This window comes from Pholcus phalangioides, unplaced genomic scaffold (genome assembly GCF_987345545.1).
Source record: "Pholcus phalangioides strain wild (caught in Gottingen) unplaced genomic scaffold, Ppha-v1.0 ptg000020l_1, whole genome shotgun sequence".
Lineage (NCBI taxonomy): Eukaryota > Metazoa > Arthropoda > Arachnida > Araneae > Pholcidae > Pholcus > Pholcus phalangioides.
In genome coordinates, this window is record NW_028301613.1 from 5,504,936 (window position 1) to 5,522,441 (window position 17,506).

Genomic DNA, 17,506 nt, shown 5'->3' on the forward strand with positions numbered 1-17,506 from the left:
ATCTCTCTACTTTGACTTGAAAAGCTGGAAAAAAGCATTTATCGAATACATTCGGATGAATTTTTATTTGTGCGCATTGTTTTGTCCGGTTAACTGTGAGCCTTAATTTTTATCAAGCGAAGGAGGAAGAAATAGTATTCTAGGAACATTTTAAAATACCAATTCTTCATACGCTTTTGATATTCTGCTCTCTTTTCATCTGCAAAGTTTTTATTTATTTGTACAATTGCTCATGATACTGTTAATAAAAAAACATTTTTAACTGGTAATGTGCATCAGAATTCCTTACAATGTTTATAAATATAACACACATCATTCAGTCTGCACCTCAAACTTTTTTTTCGTACGGTATTTTTTGCGAGGGTAGCCGGCACATACGTTCAAATTTATTATCAAAAACAGCTTATTCATTAATTGTAACACCAGTTGCTGCAAGCAAGTTTTTAAATAAGTATGCTGCATATTGAAAAAATATAATTTTTATAAATATAAATTTTAATTTAGATTTAATTTTTAACTGCCTTCAATTTTTAATTAATTTTTATTTTCAATTAAAATGTAATCGTAATTAATTTTAATGTTAATTAATTTTTTAAATGAAAATTAATTGAAAGTTTTAAATAATTTTAATTCTTAATTAATTTTTTATTAGTTTTTTTATTTTAAGTACGTTTGGCACCTGCGGACACTAGTTTGGGTCTCACCGATCGACATCTTCATTGTGAAAAATCGCCCCCCCCAACACATCACCCTGGATCCGCGCCTGGTTCTGAAATACTTTCTTTCTGACCTGTCTTGAAAAATTGTCTTGATCCATAATTGCAGTAAAACATTACGCGAATTTAAAAAAAAAAAACGGAGTTTTTTTGAAATCAGAAACCAATGTCCCGCAAAGCAGGAGGAGATCATATGGTCAGTTGCTACAATCATAATCCGAAGTGCCATCACACCACTGTCGTCTTCACGCGCATCCAACCGATCCCTCCACCAAAGATGTCCAGTCAAGTCACGCGCCCTCTAATCATCACTGCACACAACTAAAAGAGAAAAAAAAAAGGGGGGCACCGGAGAGAAAGAGAGGGGGATATGAATGTCCGCCATCTTGTTTATTTTATTGCGCGCCGCCATTATCATCATCCGAACTTTTATATTTGCAATGTGAACAGTCGGCGGCGGTAATTTTCTTTTTCCACCCCCCCTGCGTCGGTTGGTGCGAACGGTTCACCATCAGCCTCTTAATTTTCCGAATTAATTAATTAATTCTTTTTTTTTCGTCCGGTGGATTTGTTTTTATTATTTAATAATAATAATATATATATATTTTTCCATTTGGATTGTAATGTTGCCGGAATCGAGTCGTCGTCGGTGGAAGTAATTAAGAGGCCTGCCTGCGAGGGCCAGAGAGCAGACGAGAGGGGTCCGATATATCGGTATTAATTATATTATCATCACCACAATTAAATGCCTCTTCTTCTTCCCCTTTCGAGAAAGAAGGGGGGTTCGACACAATAGCAGACATTGGGCGAATAGCGAGCAAGTATTTTAAAGTGAGCGTGTCTGGAAGCAACAAGAATAGCAGCAGTTCGAATAATCCGGCAGTGAAAGCTGTTGCCGCGACTGCAACTGCGAATCCTCCTCCTCCAAGGTCGTCAACAAAAAAGTCCGCCACCACCGTGAAAGACATCATCCCGACTTCTTGTCCGGTTGTTAACATGAACCAATTAAACCAGGGACTACATGATAGTAACAAGGATCACCTCTCCGAGTCCGAAGAGATGGATACCCGAGAAGGTGATGTTACGCACACACACACACCCCACCTCTCTTTTATTATTTGTATTATAACATTATTTCATGTTTTTACTCTCTTTGCACCTTTGATTTCCTATTCATGTCTTAGAGATTTAAACTACTCATTGAATATCTAGTGGTGGTGATACTTGGCGAGTTTACACTTTGCCATAATGTTTGATTGGTGTATTTGGCTGTTAATTTTATGTATAACACAGAGTATTAATAACACAATGTGGGGTTTGGTTATAGGTAGGCCTATGCTTTTGAGTATTCACTTTCACGTAGTTAAATGTGTTTTCATTTATTCCTGTAAAAAGTGCATCGTAAGATTGGTCAGGTGCCAAAATTATACGGGCAGGATTGCCATGGCGACCAAAAAAAGTATTGGCGCCTAAAATTCTGTTTGTAATTTGAGTGATATCCCGGCTACGATGATTCGGTTGATCCAGAATAATGTTTGATAACCGAAATGGCATTTTCCAGGCATTTCTATGTGAAAATTGTTTAATTCGTTCTAGTGACTGCCTATAATTTGAAGATTTTTTTTTTTGAAGCACCAAGCTAACTGAAGACTAAAAGGAATAGATTCAAAATTGGATGAATAAGAATCTACAGGAACAGTCTCACTAATGTTATAATTCTTATACTAATGTACACGAATAACATCAGCTTTGGTCTACTGAAGCTGTTGCCATAACCCACTTGAGTTTGTAGGTGTCGCCCATCCATTTGTGATTTGGACAGCGTGTTAAGGTCAACCAATTGAACCAAAGACTACATGATAGTAACAAGGATCACCTCTCTGAGTTGGAAGAGATGGATACCAGAGAAGGTGATATCACACACCCCTCCCTTCTATATTCGTATTATAACATTGATTTACATATTCTTAGAAAGATATGAAACAATTTAGTAGTGGTGAGTACTTGGTGAGTTTATACTTTACAATATGTTAATCTGTGCATTTGGCTGTTAATTTCATATTAGCACTTGTCATTAATGAGTTTCCACTAATGTAGACAAGCCTATGGTTTTGTTAAAGATGAGTATTCGTTTTCACATGTCTAAATGTGGTTTTATATATGAGTATCTCTAAGAAATGTATCGTATATCGAGAGTTCCAAATCTCAAAATAAAGTCTTCCTCATTTAGGAACAATAGAGGTGAATCTGAGACTAAAAGTGAAGTGTCAAAAAATTGTCACCATGACAAAATGAAGGTGGGAAGGTGGGTGATAGTTTTAGCCCTTTAAATATCTTTAATTTCGTATTCATGTCTAACTAAACAGATTTGAACTATTCATTGAATATCTCTTTAGTCGTGGTGATGTTCAGCGAGTTTACACTTTACAATATGTTGATCTGTGTATTTGGTTGGTAATTTTATATACAATCGAATCCTGTTATAATGAACTCCAAGAGACCGGAGAAATCACGTCATAATAATGAAATTTTATTATAAAGGAATTCCAGATTTTTACATTGTTTCTATGTAAACTTATTTGAGAAATTATAAAAGTTTTCGTTAAAATAAGATTTTTTTTTGCTGTAACTGTATTTGTTAAAACAGGAACTGACTGTATAACATATTGAGGAGTTTGTTTTCACAAGATGTGGTTTTGATTATAAGGTAGGCCTATGCTTTTGTAAAGGGTATTCACTTTCCATGTTTAAATGCATTTTCTTTTTTTTTTTATAAGAAGTGTATCGTGTAATTTCAGCACTTGGTGGTGCCAGATTGTCATGGCGACTAAAAAAGTAATTGGTATTGGCACCTAAGGTTTTCTGTTTGTAATTTGTGACACCTCAGCTAACTACGATGATTCATTTCGGAGTCACGTTCATTACTTAACCGAAATATTTTCCATTGGTTTGTATGTGAAAATCGTTTAGTTTATTCCAGTAACGGTCAAAAATTTGAGGATAATATTTTTTTAAAACACCAAGTGGTGCTTAAAAGAACGAAAAAAGCTAACTTAAAGCTAAAATCAAAAGATTCATAATTGAAGGGGAATCTGCAAGAAGATTCTGTACCCAAGCAACACCAGAAGCTGTTGTTGGAATAATCCAGTAGAGTTTGTAGGTGTGCCCCATTCATATGTGATTTGGTCAGCATGTTAACATGAACCATGAACCATTATAGTCACAAGGATCATATCTGAGTCCCAAGGGATTGATACCTATGGTGATTACACATCCTCCCCTTTTATATTATAACATTGATTTACATGTTCTTGGAGTTGTTTTTACTTTATATATAGTGAAACCTGTATAAAACGGAATTTCAGACAGCTTGCTGTTTTATAAAGGTGCACACAAGAATATATGTAGTGATTTATTTCTATCTAAGGTGACCATATGTCCCGTTTGTTTTTTTCGCTGTCCCGACTTTTTTGCAAATATGCCCCGGTTTTTCACGCATCTCCAATGAAGCCAACTTGAATTTTTATTCTTCAAATCAATGATTTAAATTATCTTTCTCATTAAACAAGAATATTCATCACGCACATTTGTCATATTTGTTTTTTTTAAAAATTCACTCCAATATGAAGTGGAGCTTTATTTCCCCGCGATTGGCCACTTTTCTGTGATTTAAGGTTTAATTTTGGTGACTTTGCTTATGTTCAGTATAATTTTTGGTGATAATTAGCAATGTCCCATATTTTTAAAAAAATATTTAGGTTTGAATTTTGAGAATATCACCTAAATACTACAAACCAAACAAGTATTAAACAAAGACATGCATATTATTGTGAATTTTTTCATGTTTCAAATTGCTGTACGTTTGAAATTTTACATTGCTAGTTTGCTTCTCTTTAGTCTGTATGACCTGCATTTGTATGCTTAAATCCGACACGCGTTTCTTGCAGCAGGTGGCTCTCTCTACACCGAATGAAAAGCTAAAACGTGGTATTGTTAGAATTGCGAATCAGAATTCAGTCTCCCTCCCCTATTCCTCTCCTGAACTAGTTAAAATGGAAATCATCAACGTTTTGTTAAGAAACGGGAGTGTTTTCTGACCAATATCATAATTTTCGTCATAAATGAAATGCTGAATGCGCTTTTACTAAATTTTGGTTAATAAATCTTTCATTCAAACGTAATTTCTTACTTCCAGAAACAATTAAGATACATCCATTGTTTTTCCACGTAAAAGTATTTTCCCCTAACAAAAAGTGGGATCGGTACAACAATTTTTTTCCATTGAAAGGACAAAAAAACTTTCCATTTTAATAGGTCTATTTTTTAAAATCTAAAAATACACTAAATATTCCTTCCGTTTTCCGCATTAGACAGTTTCTGTCCTAAAGATGTTTCCCATGATTGGGAAAAAAAACCCCATTGATTACCTATACAAGATTATTTCTGTGTTCCGTTAAAGACAGGTTTCCGTCTCATATAGTGTTTGTCTTGGACAGGTTTCACTGTCGTTAATTTCCAATTCATGTCTAATTGGACAGATATGAAACAATTCATAATGTTGTTCTTTAAATATCTCTTTAGTAGTAAGATTCAATAAAAAAAAGTTTGCTTTTTTTATCACCAGGTGAAAAGTAACACTTTTTTATCTCGTTTCTTTTTCCTATTAACGTATATACTAAGTTTCAGTGAAATGTGTCCACTACACAATGGCATTGCATAGGTCGGAGGAGTGTCAGTATAATTATACAGACACTACTCCGATGTATGTAGCGCCCATTCTGGTGGATGCATTCCATTGAAACTTGGTATATACATTAATGGGGAAAAAGTGATAAAGTGCCACTTTTTCACCTGGTGGTAAAAATTAAATTTTTTTTATCGAATCTTTTCCCTATGGTCCACATATATCCTATATACCAAGTTTCATCGAAAAATCAGAATAGGCGATATATATATCTGAGTAGTATAAGTTTATTTATAACCACCCTGTATCATAATGAGTATTATAGATCTCAAGTCTCCCCTAGGAACGATAACGGTGAATTTGAAACTAAAACGATGCAAGTACCAAAAATGTCAGAAATCTTGTTGCCATGGCAAAATGGGGAGGGTGGACGATAGCTTCAGCACTGGTCCAAGATGAATCGTTAATTTTTTGTTTTTAAGCTATAAATTTACTTTTTCCATCCCATCTAGTTCTGACCATTGTGGCTATTCAGAGCTGCCACAAAATAGTCATCTTCTAGGTAACTTTTGATACCAAATCGCTACTATGGTTCCAGAAATAGCCACTATTGTACACTTTGTGTCAAAAAAGTTATTTTTTAGGTTACATTTACAACAATATAAGTGCTTTTAGGTTACTTTTGATACCAAATCACTACGATGGTCCCAGATGTGGTCACTGTTTGGCCACTTGTGACACTAAATGGCCTCTCGTGACACTAAATGGCCACTCTTTGGTTACTCTTGACATTAAATGGCCACTCTTTGGTTACTCTTGACATTAAATGGCCACTCTTTGGTTACTCTTGACATTAAATGTCACTCTTTGACTACTTTTAAACCACTTTAAACCTTTTTTGGCCACTTTCAATGCAAAAGTGATTTTTATATAAATGCCACAAAATGGTGACGAATCAGTCCGAATTATTATTTCTTCATTAGAAATTCAAATGATTGATGGAAATTTTTATTATATTTTGAAGCAATTTCCATGCACAATCGCTTAATGTTGATACAGATCATAGTTTCTCAATCTTTTTTGCCTCATTGTCCCCTTCAGAAATTCTCCCCCCCCCCCTATCTAACCCATAGAATCCTATGTTATAGCCATAGCTTCTACCGTTCCTCCCGGAACATTCCAACATCTTCTGGGGGGGGGGGCGTTAATGCCCACATTGGGAATCACTGATACAGATGGGGGTAAAATAACATGATAATGACTTAACAAAGTGGAGACAGTCTGGTACCAAAGACGTAACATGAAAGTATAAAAATATATTTCCCACAAACGACCCTGATAGAGAGGACATTTTAATGTGGGCGAAAAATGTTGGACGCTGAAAACAAATTTTTTTGTCATAAATTTTTTTTTTTGAAAATTGTACTGTCAATTTTATTCATCTCTGGCACATATGTAAGATGCAATGTAAGTAAGTTTTAGTGTAAATTTGAATCGTAGGTGGAGATTGACTTGGTGGGGGCACAATGATGTTCTCGATTCATGTACGCACATATACCTTAGATCAGTCCACTCCAACTTTGAAGCTAGTGTGGGGGGGGGGGGGGAAACAGTGCTCCTTTCCTTTTAGTCTTCAGTTAGTTTTTGTCTTTTTTTCAATAGCGCTGTTTGGTGTTTTAAAAAAAATTATCTTCAAATTATGGGCCGTCACTGGAACGAATTAAATGATTTTCACACATAGAATCTCATAGAAACTGCTGTTTTGGGTAACAGACATGATTCCGGCCTGACTGAATCATTGTAGCCTGGATGTCACTCAAATTCTAAACAGAAAATTTTAGGTGCCAATACTTTTTTTTTTTTGGGTCGCCATGGCAATCTGGCCCTTATAATTTCTGTACTTGACCAATGCAGATGCTTGAGCGATGCACTTCTTAAAGAGAGGAAAACACATTTAACTACATGAAAGCGAATACTCAAAAGCATAGGCCTACCTATAACCAAACCACACATTATGTTATTAAAACTGTTATACATAAGATTAACAGCCAAACACACCAATCAACATTATAGTAGAGTATAAACTTGCCAAGTATCACCACCACTGAAGAGATAATCAATTCCCTGCTCATCTCCGCCCATGATCTGAAATTTTTTTAGTCTCCTTGTTTAACACTTTTTTTTCAAGCTGAGATGGCAACATTTTAATGTTTTGCTACAAACATTTTTTTTCAAAATTATTACATACCATCTGAAACAAATTAAGAGATACCATAAAAGAGGAAATTAAATGGAAAAACTTGAAAAATTTTATAAAGTCTCGGACGTGTTTTGTTCACTTTTTTTTGGGAATGACTCATAAGTAGAGCCTGGATTATATGCACTGAAAAAGTGATAAAATATGTGCTAAAAATATGCACTTGAAAATGCAAAAATAACCACTGAAAATCCCAAAATATGTATTAAACACCACAGAATATGCACTAGAAATCTTGAAAAAGTCAAATTCCGAAATATGTACAAACAATATCCTCTCATATATGTATATCACATATGCTAATAACTTCTACACATTTTCTTATTCAGGTATTTTTAATGCTCAGTTTGTAGCTGCTCCATAACGAAAATACCAGCAACAAAAGAATTTCGACGCTATTTCTAAAAATTTTTTAGACTAAGCTCCATATGACGCAGACTTGTCGTTGTTCTGCCTACGCGACTCCAACTTGTGACATCTAACGCACGCGGACAGACAACCACCAACAGAATTTTGGTCAGTAACTCCAGACGTGCTAAGGATGCTACAATATTAATTCAGACTGATTCTTGGACCACGATTCATCAACTTTTTTATAGTCCCTGTGTGTGCCACAGAATCCAATTAGAAATTTGCTGTCCTGTCTCTCCCGATGCCAACAAAAAACATTCAGCTCTAAATGTGGAAAAACGGTTTTACCTACATTTATATATAAATGCTATTTCCCCTAAATTTCCTGTTTTTTGAATCCGAAAATTTCTAAATATTGCACTTAGAAACGTGGAATGTTTTTGGTTTTTACAAACATTCATTGTTCTAGGAAAAACCCAGTTAGAAAATTGTTCCACATTTCATAAACATTCATTGTTTGTGAAATGTGGAATAATTTTCTAACTGGGTTTTTTAGCACACTGGGATGTTTTAATAACTATATACAATCCCTTGCAACATGAATGACATATCTTGAGCACTACACATTATTCGGAAACTTTTTCTAATTGGATGTATACCTCTAGGATCAACGGTTCGCCAGTAAAGTGCCATATTCCCCCTGTTTGCTATGTACCCTGTGTATATAGTACATATACACTGATTTAATAAAATTCAGGATACACCCATCTTTTTCGGGAATGCTTTGATATCTCCTTGAGATATGAAACGGGTTGTGTCCGGTTCTTCAATGTTATTATTAGAGATGTGAGGTGAGAATATTCTCCCCTGGTGTAAAAATTGGAGAATAATCGAGAATATTTATTTTTCTTCTAAATAATGAAATTTTTTTACTAATTTTGTTTGTATTATAAAATATAAATCAATTTTTTTTCATTGCCTAAAACATTTAAAACAAAGTAATTTTTAGCATAATTGTCCCCCCCCCCCCCAACATCCCCCAAATGACAACTTTTTAGTTCGAGAATATTCTAGTCATGAATGAGAGGTTTTAAAAGTCTGGTCATGAAGATTTTAAAAACCTTTAGATTAAAACCTTAAAAAGTCAATTAAAATTTGATAAATTTTTAGAAATTAGTTCAAAGCGAAGAGTAAAACCAAAGTTGATTGACAAAGAAAGCTATTCCTACACAATCACCTTCATTCTAATAAGATAACAGAACTGGTTTTTTTTTTTCAATGCACATACACTTAAATTCTGTATTACTCATATTTCTTTAAAAGTTGTGCAATTCAGCCATGTTGGTTTAATTTTCTTGCGTTCAAACTTCAATATTGTGGGCTACAAACTGCAATATTCCCGTCGAGGAGAGAGAGACAGGAGCAAAGAATATTCTCCTCAAAGGACTACTATTATAAATTACTAGAGAATATTCTTATCAAAAATAATAAGAATATTATTCTCAAGTTATTTATAGAGTTAATTTATCATAATACATGTTATTACAAATATTCTTGAATACTCTCTGAAAGGACTACTATTATAAATAACTGAAGAATATTCTCATCAAGGAGAATATTCTCTGGAAGAAGGGAAGGACCATTATTTAAGGATTACTACTTGTGAATAATTCTTATTATTTTTGATAAGAGATATTCCCCAGTAATTTATAAAAATAGTCCCTCCAGAGAATATTCTCAACAATATTATATGTATATACTAGCTATAATACCTGGCGCTGCCCAGGTTTTCTTCAATGAGGCTGTTTGGATCACGTGATATCTCCCTCTTTCTTTGAGGGACATGCAAACCGTGTCTAAGGTAACCAATATGGCGACTTCATGAAATAAACAAATTTAGATTCAAAGAGACATAGAAACAAATATAATTTTTTTTCCTTTTTTTTAAGGGACGCTAGGTATTTTGATTAACCCCCCCTGAACTTCAAGTTATCCATCTGCCTGTTTTAGCTTTCAAAAATGTTTAATTGAAGCTGTGGAATTTCTTCGATGTACTTTACGGGCCCATAATTAATTTTAAAACATCCTAAACTATGAATATCAAAAGGCAATACGGAGACATTAATTTTCATGCTTGAGAAGATATAAATAAAAAGTTGAAATCAATGTTATTGCATGAATGTCCAACTCCAAAGTAGGTCCAGCTAATTACTTCATATTTAATCTCCCGGGCTTCATATATCTCCAATCGAACTCAATATTTCAGAAATCTAGAATTCAATACAATTTTTAAAATTGTTGATGTAACAGAAAACCCTACCAAATTTCCACATTTCTACAGTAAAATCTGCAATTTTAACACTGATTTCTATGAGGATCACCCTTTTCCTGATCCTCAAAGCGATGCTGATGATGATTATGACGTCTATTCAAAAAGCCTCATTACTGAGAGTATTGAAAATGTGGCCAACCATTATAAAGGCATAAACTATTGTAAATATACACATACTAACAGGGTTAAAGAAGTGACAAACCGTTGTAAAGGCATACACACGTCTGAAACGCATTGCTAGGGAACCACGGAAACCAAAGTAAACGTTCGGAAAGTGATTGTTGAGGCCCAAAAACCATTGTTGCCTTACAGTTTTTTGCCCATTTGGGGCATTTGCCCTGCTCTGACGAAATTTTAAAGTAGCCTATCGTTCAAGTCGTGTCCCATCGTGGTATATATGCGAAATTTGGTGACGATCGATCCAAAATTGTGGATTTGTATAGAGAACAGACACACACACACACAGAAAATCAATTTTATATATATGGATATAACTATATTATAAATAACAGTAGAATATTCTCATCAAGAATTTATAAGAATATTCTCAAGTTATTTATAATAGTAGTCCTTCCAGAGAATATTCTTTATTAATTTTCTTTCAAAGAGAAATATGAATCAGTGCTCAAAGAGGCGTTTTACTGCTTTAAATATGAAAACTAGGGGAAATAAACAGAACTGTATCCACATAAATGGGGAAAATTCCCTAATCTGGAATCATCTAGGTACTGATGAGTCTGGATTAGAGAGGTTCTATTGTATTTAACTATCCATAAATGGTAAAAAGTTTTAAAGTATCATAATGAAATTTTCCGTGTGGGCCTACAGACAAATTCATCTCTAAAATATCATGCCCTAATCATGTAGGACTTTTTCCCCTTGAATTTAAATTGCACATCTTATCAATTGGTAGGTTTTTTATGAATTTATATAATATAAGAACATCTTGGTTTCTCTTGTTGGTTTTTCGATCATTAGTATCTATATGGATGTAGATGTTTTTTTTCAAAGAGAAAAACTCTATCAAGAGCAGAATTGTCAACTGCTATGGATTGCCCGTAGTTTCAATGGATGGGTCCGAGTTTCTTGCGGTATGTGACACGGTTTAAGCTACGGAAGAAAATCTTAGAATGCGAAAGAAGTAGTAGCCACTTTTGCAAAGATGTGTACAGGAGGTACGAAACGAGTGGACATTCAACCATAAATCATTAGCATTGTAGCATTTTGCTAAAGATTTTCCCCCATTTTCGCTTTTTTTTGCTAAAGGAATTTTTTATCTAGCTTAAACCCTGGTGTGTGTTTTATTTATTTTAATTTTTTTTAAATTGCATCAATCTTTACCATAACGGCGAATTCGTATGCGCACGTGAGCGAGTTCGAGAGAAGACAAACTTGGAGTCGATCAGTTTGTCTGTGCGCGGAAGGCAATCTGTAAAGCTGTCTAGAACCGCCGCTCTACTCGTTGTTCAAACGGTCAAAAACCTTTTTTCCATCCAAACCCCTTTACGCTGTGGCTAAAAAGAGGTTTTTGAGTGGTTCAAAATGGTGGAGTGGACAGGTTTTTCACGGCAATTCTGGACCTGGCTTCATTTGTATAGGGCATGGGGCGAGCTCACAGAACTTGTGTCAGAAAGAATATTTCATTGTAGGTGCCGCAAGAGCTCTGATACGAAGAAAACGGTGATGGAGGGTCTATGGTTGCAAGACGTCTGTAACTTTGCAGAGTGTATGCAGGTTGGGATTGCATTGAATATCCATGAATTATTAAGGGACTCTGCGATCTCAAAGTTGCTTCGGGAGTGGGATCATGTGGCCTGAGCCTTTTAGGTTCCAGTACCAATGAGGTGTTGTATTTAATGAACTTTCAATTAAAATTAAAAAATTAATTTTTTTTTTGAGTGTTTATTTTTTATTGCAGTATATTGATTATGTTGTCTTGGAGGGGGTATCACCCTTCGTCCTATGGCAAAACTGAACATCCATAATGTTGGCATGTCTGCAAGATTTATTAATGTTAGAAATATACGACTGAAATAAGCATTTTATATTTCTAAAAAAACCCCACTGATTTTAAAATTTTGTCATGGCAGATAACGAAACAGTGCAGGCTGAGGGTGGCAGCGATGACCATTATGTGAATGGAGATATTCAAAATGAACCGCAACAGAATCAGGAAGAAGAGATGGATGAAGAAGGTTGCACCTTTTTTTCTATTTAATATGAAATCCTTAAATTTCTTATTTTAAAAATTATGCATAAGTTGCTTGCTTTAACTATTGTTATTCAAATTTTTAATACTGATTAAATCTTATGAGCCATGAGCTTAACTTTCGCTCAGTCATCAGAATTACTGTCTTTAGATCCTGATTAATTTATGTTCTCCTCAGAATCATTTTCCCATACGTGCCTCTATTTTTCTTCTAGAAAGCTTTTGAACAATTTCATGTAAAATGATTAAGCAAAGTAAAGAATGCATTAAGTAAAGAATGAAATACTTGATGTGTGTTTTCATTGCGTATTCACTCTGTGCGAGACTTTCACCATGAAAGTGAATGATCTGGACATTCTAGGAGGTTATCTTTTCCATCTGTATAAGATGGAGAAATGTATAAGTATGAAACACAGAAAAAGCTGACCACATTACATAAGAGGATGCCTTTCAACCCCATTGGGTGGCTGATATAATGTAAAATAAAAAGGTCTTCAGCTATAGTTTTCCTTTAAATTCCCCTTCACCCAATTATGAAGTTGATAAACGAATTATCTTCATTAGCTATAGTATTACTGTATTTCATTAATTTGAACGAGTAAAATTCCTCTAATAATCTGCAAACAAAATAGCCTACCTCACACACACAAGTATTGCTCTACCAAAACACATGGAATATGACCCCCACCCGAATGTTTCAATGGTACACAGCTGCATTTCCCAAAGCAGAATGTTTTACATTGTTCTGCACCCTTGGCTGATTGGAAATGTCCTGTAGAAAAAATTCCCTTATAATAGTCTTCTCTACATTTCTCTTAAAATTCTTCCAGATTGTTTTGCAACGTATGTTGTAGATTTCGTCATATTCTGCTTTGGGGGCTGCATTCAGGCATCGACTATGGATGGGATAAAATTTTATTTTAATTTGGACATCTATGTTTAGTGACTTTAAGAAAATAGTGGAATAAAAAATCTAATTGTATTCATGATGTAAATTTTTTTCTTCAGACGAATCTCGGTCAGAAGCAACGTTTCGATATGTGGTAGCAGAGTTCAGTAAACTGACAGAAACTGTGCTAAGTCCACCAATTTATGTGAGAAATTTGCCATGGTGAGAAAAATTTATGTTTAATATGATTGTTTTTTTTCAAATATCATTGGGTTTTTTTCACCAATCAAGCAGTTCAGTGGTTTAATTCTGTGATGGTTGAATTCCATTTCTTGAATTGTAGGCTACTATACCATATAAAACATTAATACCATTAATACACCAAGTTTTTTTTTTTTGTTCTGTATTTTCTCAGCATTCATATTCCTAAAACAAATCATTGAAGAGGTCTATTTGCATTAGCGACATACAAAGTGTCGTCTACATCAGTCGAGGCTTGTCTTTGCTTCGAGTGATTTGTCTTAGCTCAGTTGAAAAAGTTCTCTCTACTCTAGTCATTTGTTCACACTCTTTGGGATAGTTCAAAATACTATCCCAATATGTTTCGGAAAGGTGAGATGGATCTCTTTGTATGGAGACAGACAGTGAACTGTTGCTTGGGAATTGACAACATGGTGCAATATTTTTCTATGTAGAATGAGAGTAATTTTTTGCTTCCTAAACGAATACGGTCTAAACTACAGTCTAACATAATGCCATCAGCTTGGAATTGTAAGAGTTCAAGCTTTTGGGTGTCAAAAGAGTTTTTCCTCATGTGTGTTTCAGGTTTGTTGGTGCAAATTTATTCTATCGAATTTTGCCAATGAAATGTCAAATTGTTTCTGAAATTGAATAGTGAAGTCTTGTCTCTCTCGTTGACTCTATTTCATTTTAAGTTAATATGTTTTACATACACATAGTGCATTGTCATTAAGTTAATACTTAAAAATTTATCAATTTGTCCAATTTCATACTCTTTCGACTTCTATTTTTCCTATTCAGGTTGAGGTTTCATATATTTGTCAAAATAGTTCTTATAATTGTGATTTGATCAAATAATATTCTTTAACAGGAAAGTGATGATTATGCCAAGAACAAACCAGGGCTCTGATAGACAGCCTACGAAAAGTTTGGGATTTTTTCTCCAGTGTAATGGTGACTCTGAATCCACGTGAGTACTGGTGTTAATTGCTTAAAGACATGCTTTAAATTTCATATTGTTAATTTTTTAAAATTGCAATGTTTACTGTGTGTCAAGGCAGAAGAAATTTTTCAGTGATAAATAATGTGAATGTCTACCTACATTCATTTCAAAATATTATTCATAATTTTATTTTACACCATCTGAAAGAGCCTATGAGATCAGTGGTTTTTAAACTTTTTTCCATCCCCAGTGCAATTTAATCTTCCTGCGCCCTCTTGAATGAGTTTTTTTTTTTAATTTTCCACTAATTGTTAAAATTTTTAACTTGAAAGATCATTGTTAAATTAATTTATTGAAGAAAACATTCACACAGGTATCAATGCAAAGAAATTTAGATTACTGTGCATATTGATTTATAGTAACCACTTTATCGTTGCTTTTTCATTATATTTTGAAATTGAGGTTCATTCTTTGAAGGGGACTACCCGCATGTTGCCATTCAAGTGATTTCTCATTTTATTTTCATCCTCGAAGTGATGAAGCCACATTTTGCAAAGGGAGATGTTAGCAAATGGTAAAAGTGCTTGCAAAGATGGCTTTTCCAGTTTTGGAAATAGTTCAAACTGAGCAAAAAAAAAAATTGCTTCAAATCAGACTCTGAAATTACATTTGAATCGGTGTGATGCTCACATTTCCAACAAGACAATCTTTTACTAAATCCCTATCTTTCATACAATTGAAATTTTTAAAAAATGAATCGCTAACAGATAAATAAATTTTGCAAAAACAGCTGAAAATTACTTAGTTGCCATGCAACACATTTCTGTGAGCAGAAACTTAAAAAATGACATGCCAAAAATGTTGGTATGGCTCGTATTCAAAGAATTTAGAATTTTTATTTTTCCATCAGTTTGATCTTCTTGAATAATTCAGTTAGCATGTTATAATTTTTTTTTTATTCTGTACCCTCCAAAAAAAGTTTTCCTGCACCCTGGGTTAAGAATGCTCTAGATCAAGGGTTGACAAGGGGTTGCCAATAAGGATTAAAATCATCACTGGGCATCTATGTCTTGAATCGACCACATTGCACAGACTTGAATATTTACTCCAGTTAACAAAAAAAAACGTGAAAAAAAAATTTCATTTAATAGGTCTGGAAATTTTGGTCTTATCTTTTGGTCATCAACTAAAGACTGTGAGGAGCATCTTTCTTTCTCTGGCCATTAGATCACTCTGTTATCTTAGCATTTTTATAATTGTTTTTTCCAACAAATCACATTTCCTTGGTATATTCAAGTATTTAGATGTACCTCAAACATGTCCATTAAACTCACAAAATTTGAATAATTTAATCTGAACTCAAGCATATATCCACGTACTCATTTACATTAATTTTCAGGTATAGTTAGCTAGAAGGACAAAACTCATTTCCATGTTATATACTCACCCCATAACAATGTTTTGTATTGTTCTGCAACGAGCCTTCAGCTAACTGGAAATGTTCTGCAGCTAAAACTCTCATGATAGTAGTTTCTAAACGTGTCTTTAAATTCTTCTCGAGATTGTTCTGTGATGTAAATCACAGTTTTGGTTCATTTTGTTTTGGGGGTTTAGTGCCAAATATTAGTATGAAAACAGAGTCCATGTCCTTCACCTTATTGGTACATTGGCTCTTGAACCCAACGAGTACCACAGACTTTTTTCTAGAATAATAATTTCCCTGTTCACATTACTACAATATGAACTACGGGAAATTTCTAGTCATATCTTAACAGGCTATATTTCAATTTTTGATGACTTAAGAGTAATGGCAGTGTTAAAATTAATGTTATGTTAATTATGCTAATGTTATATTATTGTAATCTTTCCAAGCATGGAACAGATCACAGTGATCTGTTATTTATGTGAAGAATTTTCTTTTGCAAAACTAATAATAGAAAAAGTTCAGTGTAGAAAATTTCTTTGCTCTCATCTTGTGTTTTCACAGAACCTGGTCATGCAATGCTGTAGCTGAGTTGAGGCTCATCACTCAGAGAGAAGGCATAGACAATTTTACAAGAAGTGAGTGAGACTTGTATATATTTTTTTAAACTATTTTTTTATTTTTTTTATTTGAACTGTTTGTGCCAAAAAAAAAAACATTTTCCCTTGTAACCAAATCAGGAAAGGGGGAGGAGAGGTAAAGAATGGAAATTTTCCTTTTTATCTTTTCCTTCAAATGAATATTTAATACCTTATTCATAGTTTTCTGATAGCTAATCCTGAAACTGTTAATTTCAGAGATAACTTCCACTTAAGAAAAATATTATCTGTCAACCACCCAAGTCCGTAATTCATTTTCCTTCATTCACCTACAATGAAAAATGAAGTTGTTAATAAAGTAAAAACTTTGCAGCTCTTATTGGAACTGATGTTGCTAAAAAAAGTTCGAAATACAGCTGTAAAGCAGAGGATGACCATAGGGCCTATTGTGTTCAATTCTGAATGTATATCCCATTATAACTAGTTTTAACAATACTACAGGTTTATGTCAATGTTGTGTCATTGAATGAAATCTCGTGAAAATTGTATTGTTTACCGAGTGTAAATTTTCATAAGCTTTCCTGGAATTTCCAGAATTCAACATTTCGTAACTCTGTCAGTTTTTAGCTTTGAAAGAATATTTTTTTATTTTAAATTTCATATGTTAATGCATGCATTTTTTTTTTCATTCTTAAATATGCATAACTTGGGATCCAGGAACCACATAAAAATGGCAATTTTGTAACTTTTTAAAAATTGTTTGTGAACTTAAAATCAGTTCTCTGATTTTCTCTTTACGATTTATAGTTACACGTTAGACTTTCAGTTTAGGAATTAGCCATTATATAGATAAATTATGAAAT

The 17,506-nt window shown here is 33.8% G+C and overlaps 1 protein-coding gene across 1 annotated transcript in view; it reads left to right on the forward strand.

Annotated features, from left to right (window-relative positions):
* The first annotated feature begins 1,069 nt into the window (after window positions 1-1,069).
* The window catches only part of Usp7 (Ubiquitin-specific protease 7), a 54,275-nt gene continuing 37,838 nt past the window's right edge, over window positions 1,070-17,506 (forward strand). Inside the window, exons 1-5 of the mRNA XM_089248727.1 lie at window positions 1,070-1,791; window positions 12,431-12,535; window positions 13,558-13,660; window positions 14,550-14,648; window positions 16,609-16,682. Of these exons, the coding sequence (XP_089104853.1) occupies window positions 1,713-1,791; window positions 12,431-12,535; window positions 13,558-13,660; window positions 14,550-14,648; window positions 16,609-16,682 (460 nt within the window). The 5' untranslated portion in view covers window positions 1,070-1,712. The remainder of the gene's footprint in view (window positions 1,792-12,430; window positions 12,536-13,557; window positions 13,661-14,549; window positions 14,649-16,608; window positions 16,683-17,506) is intronic.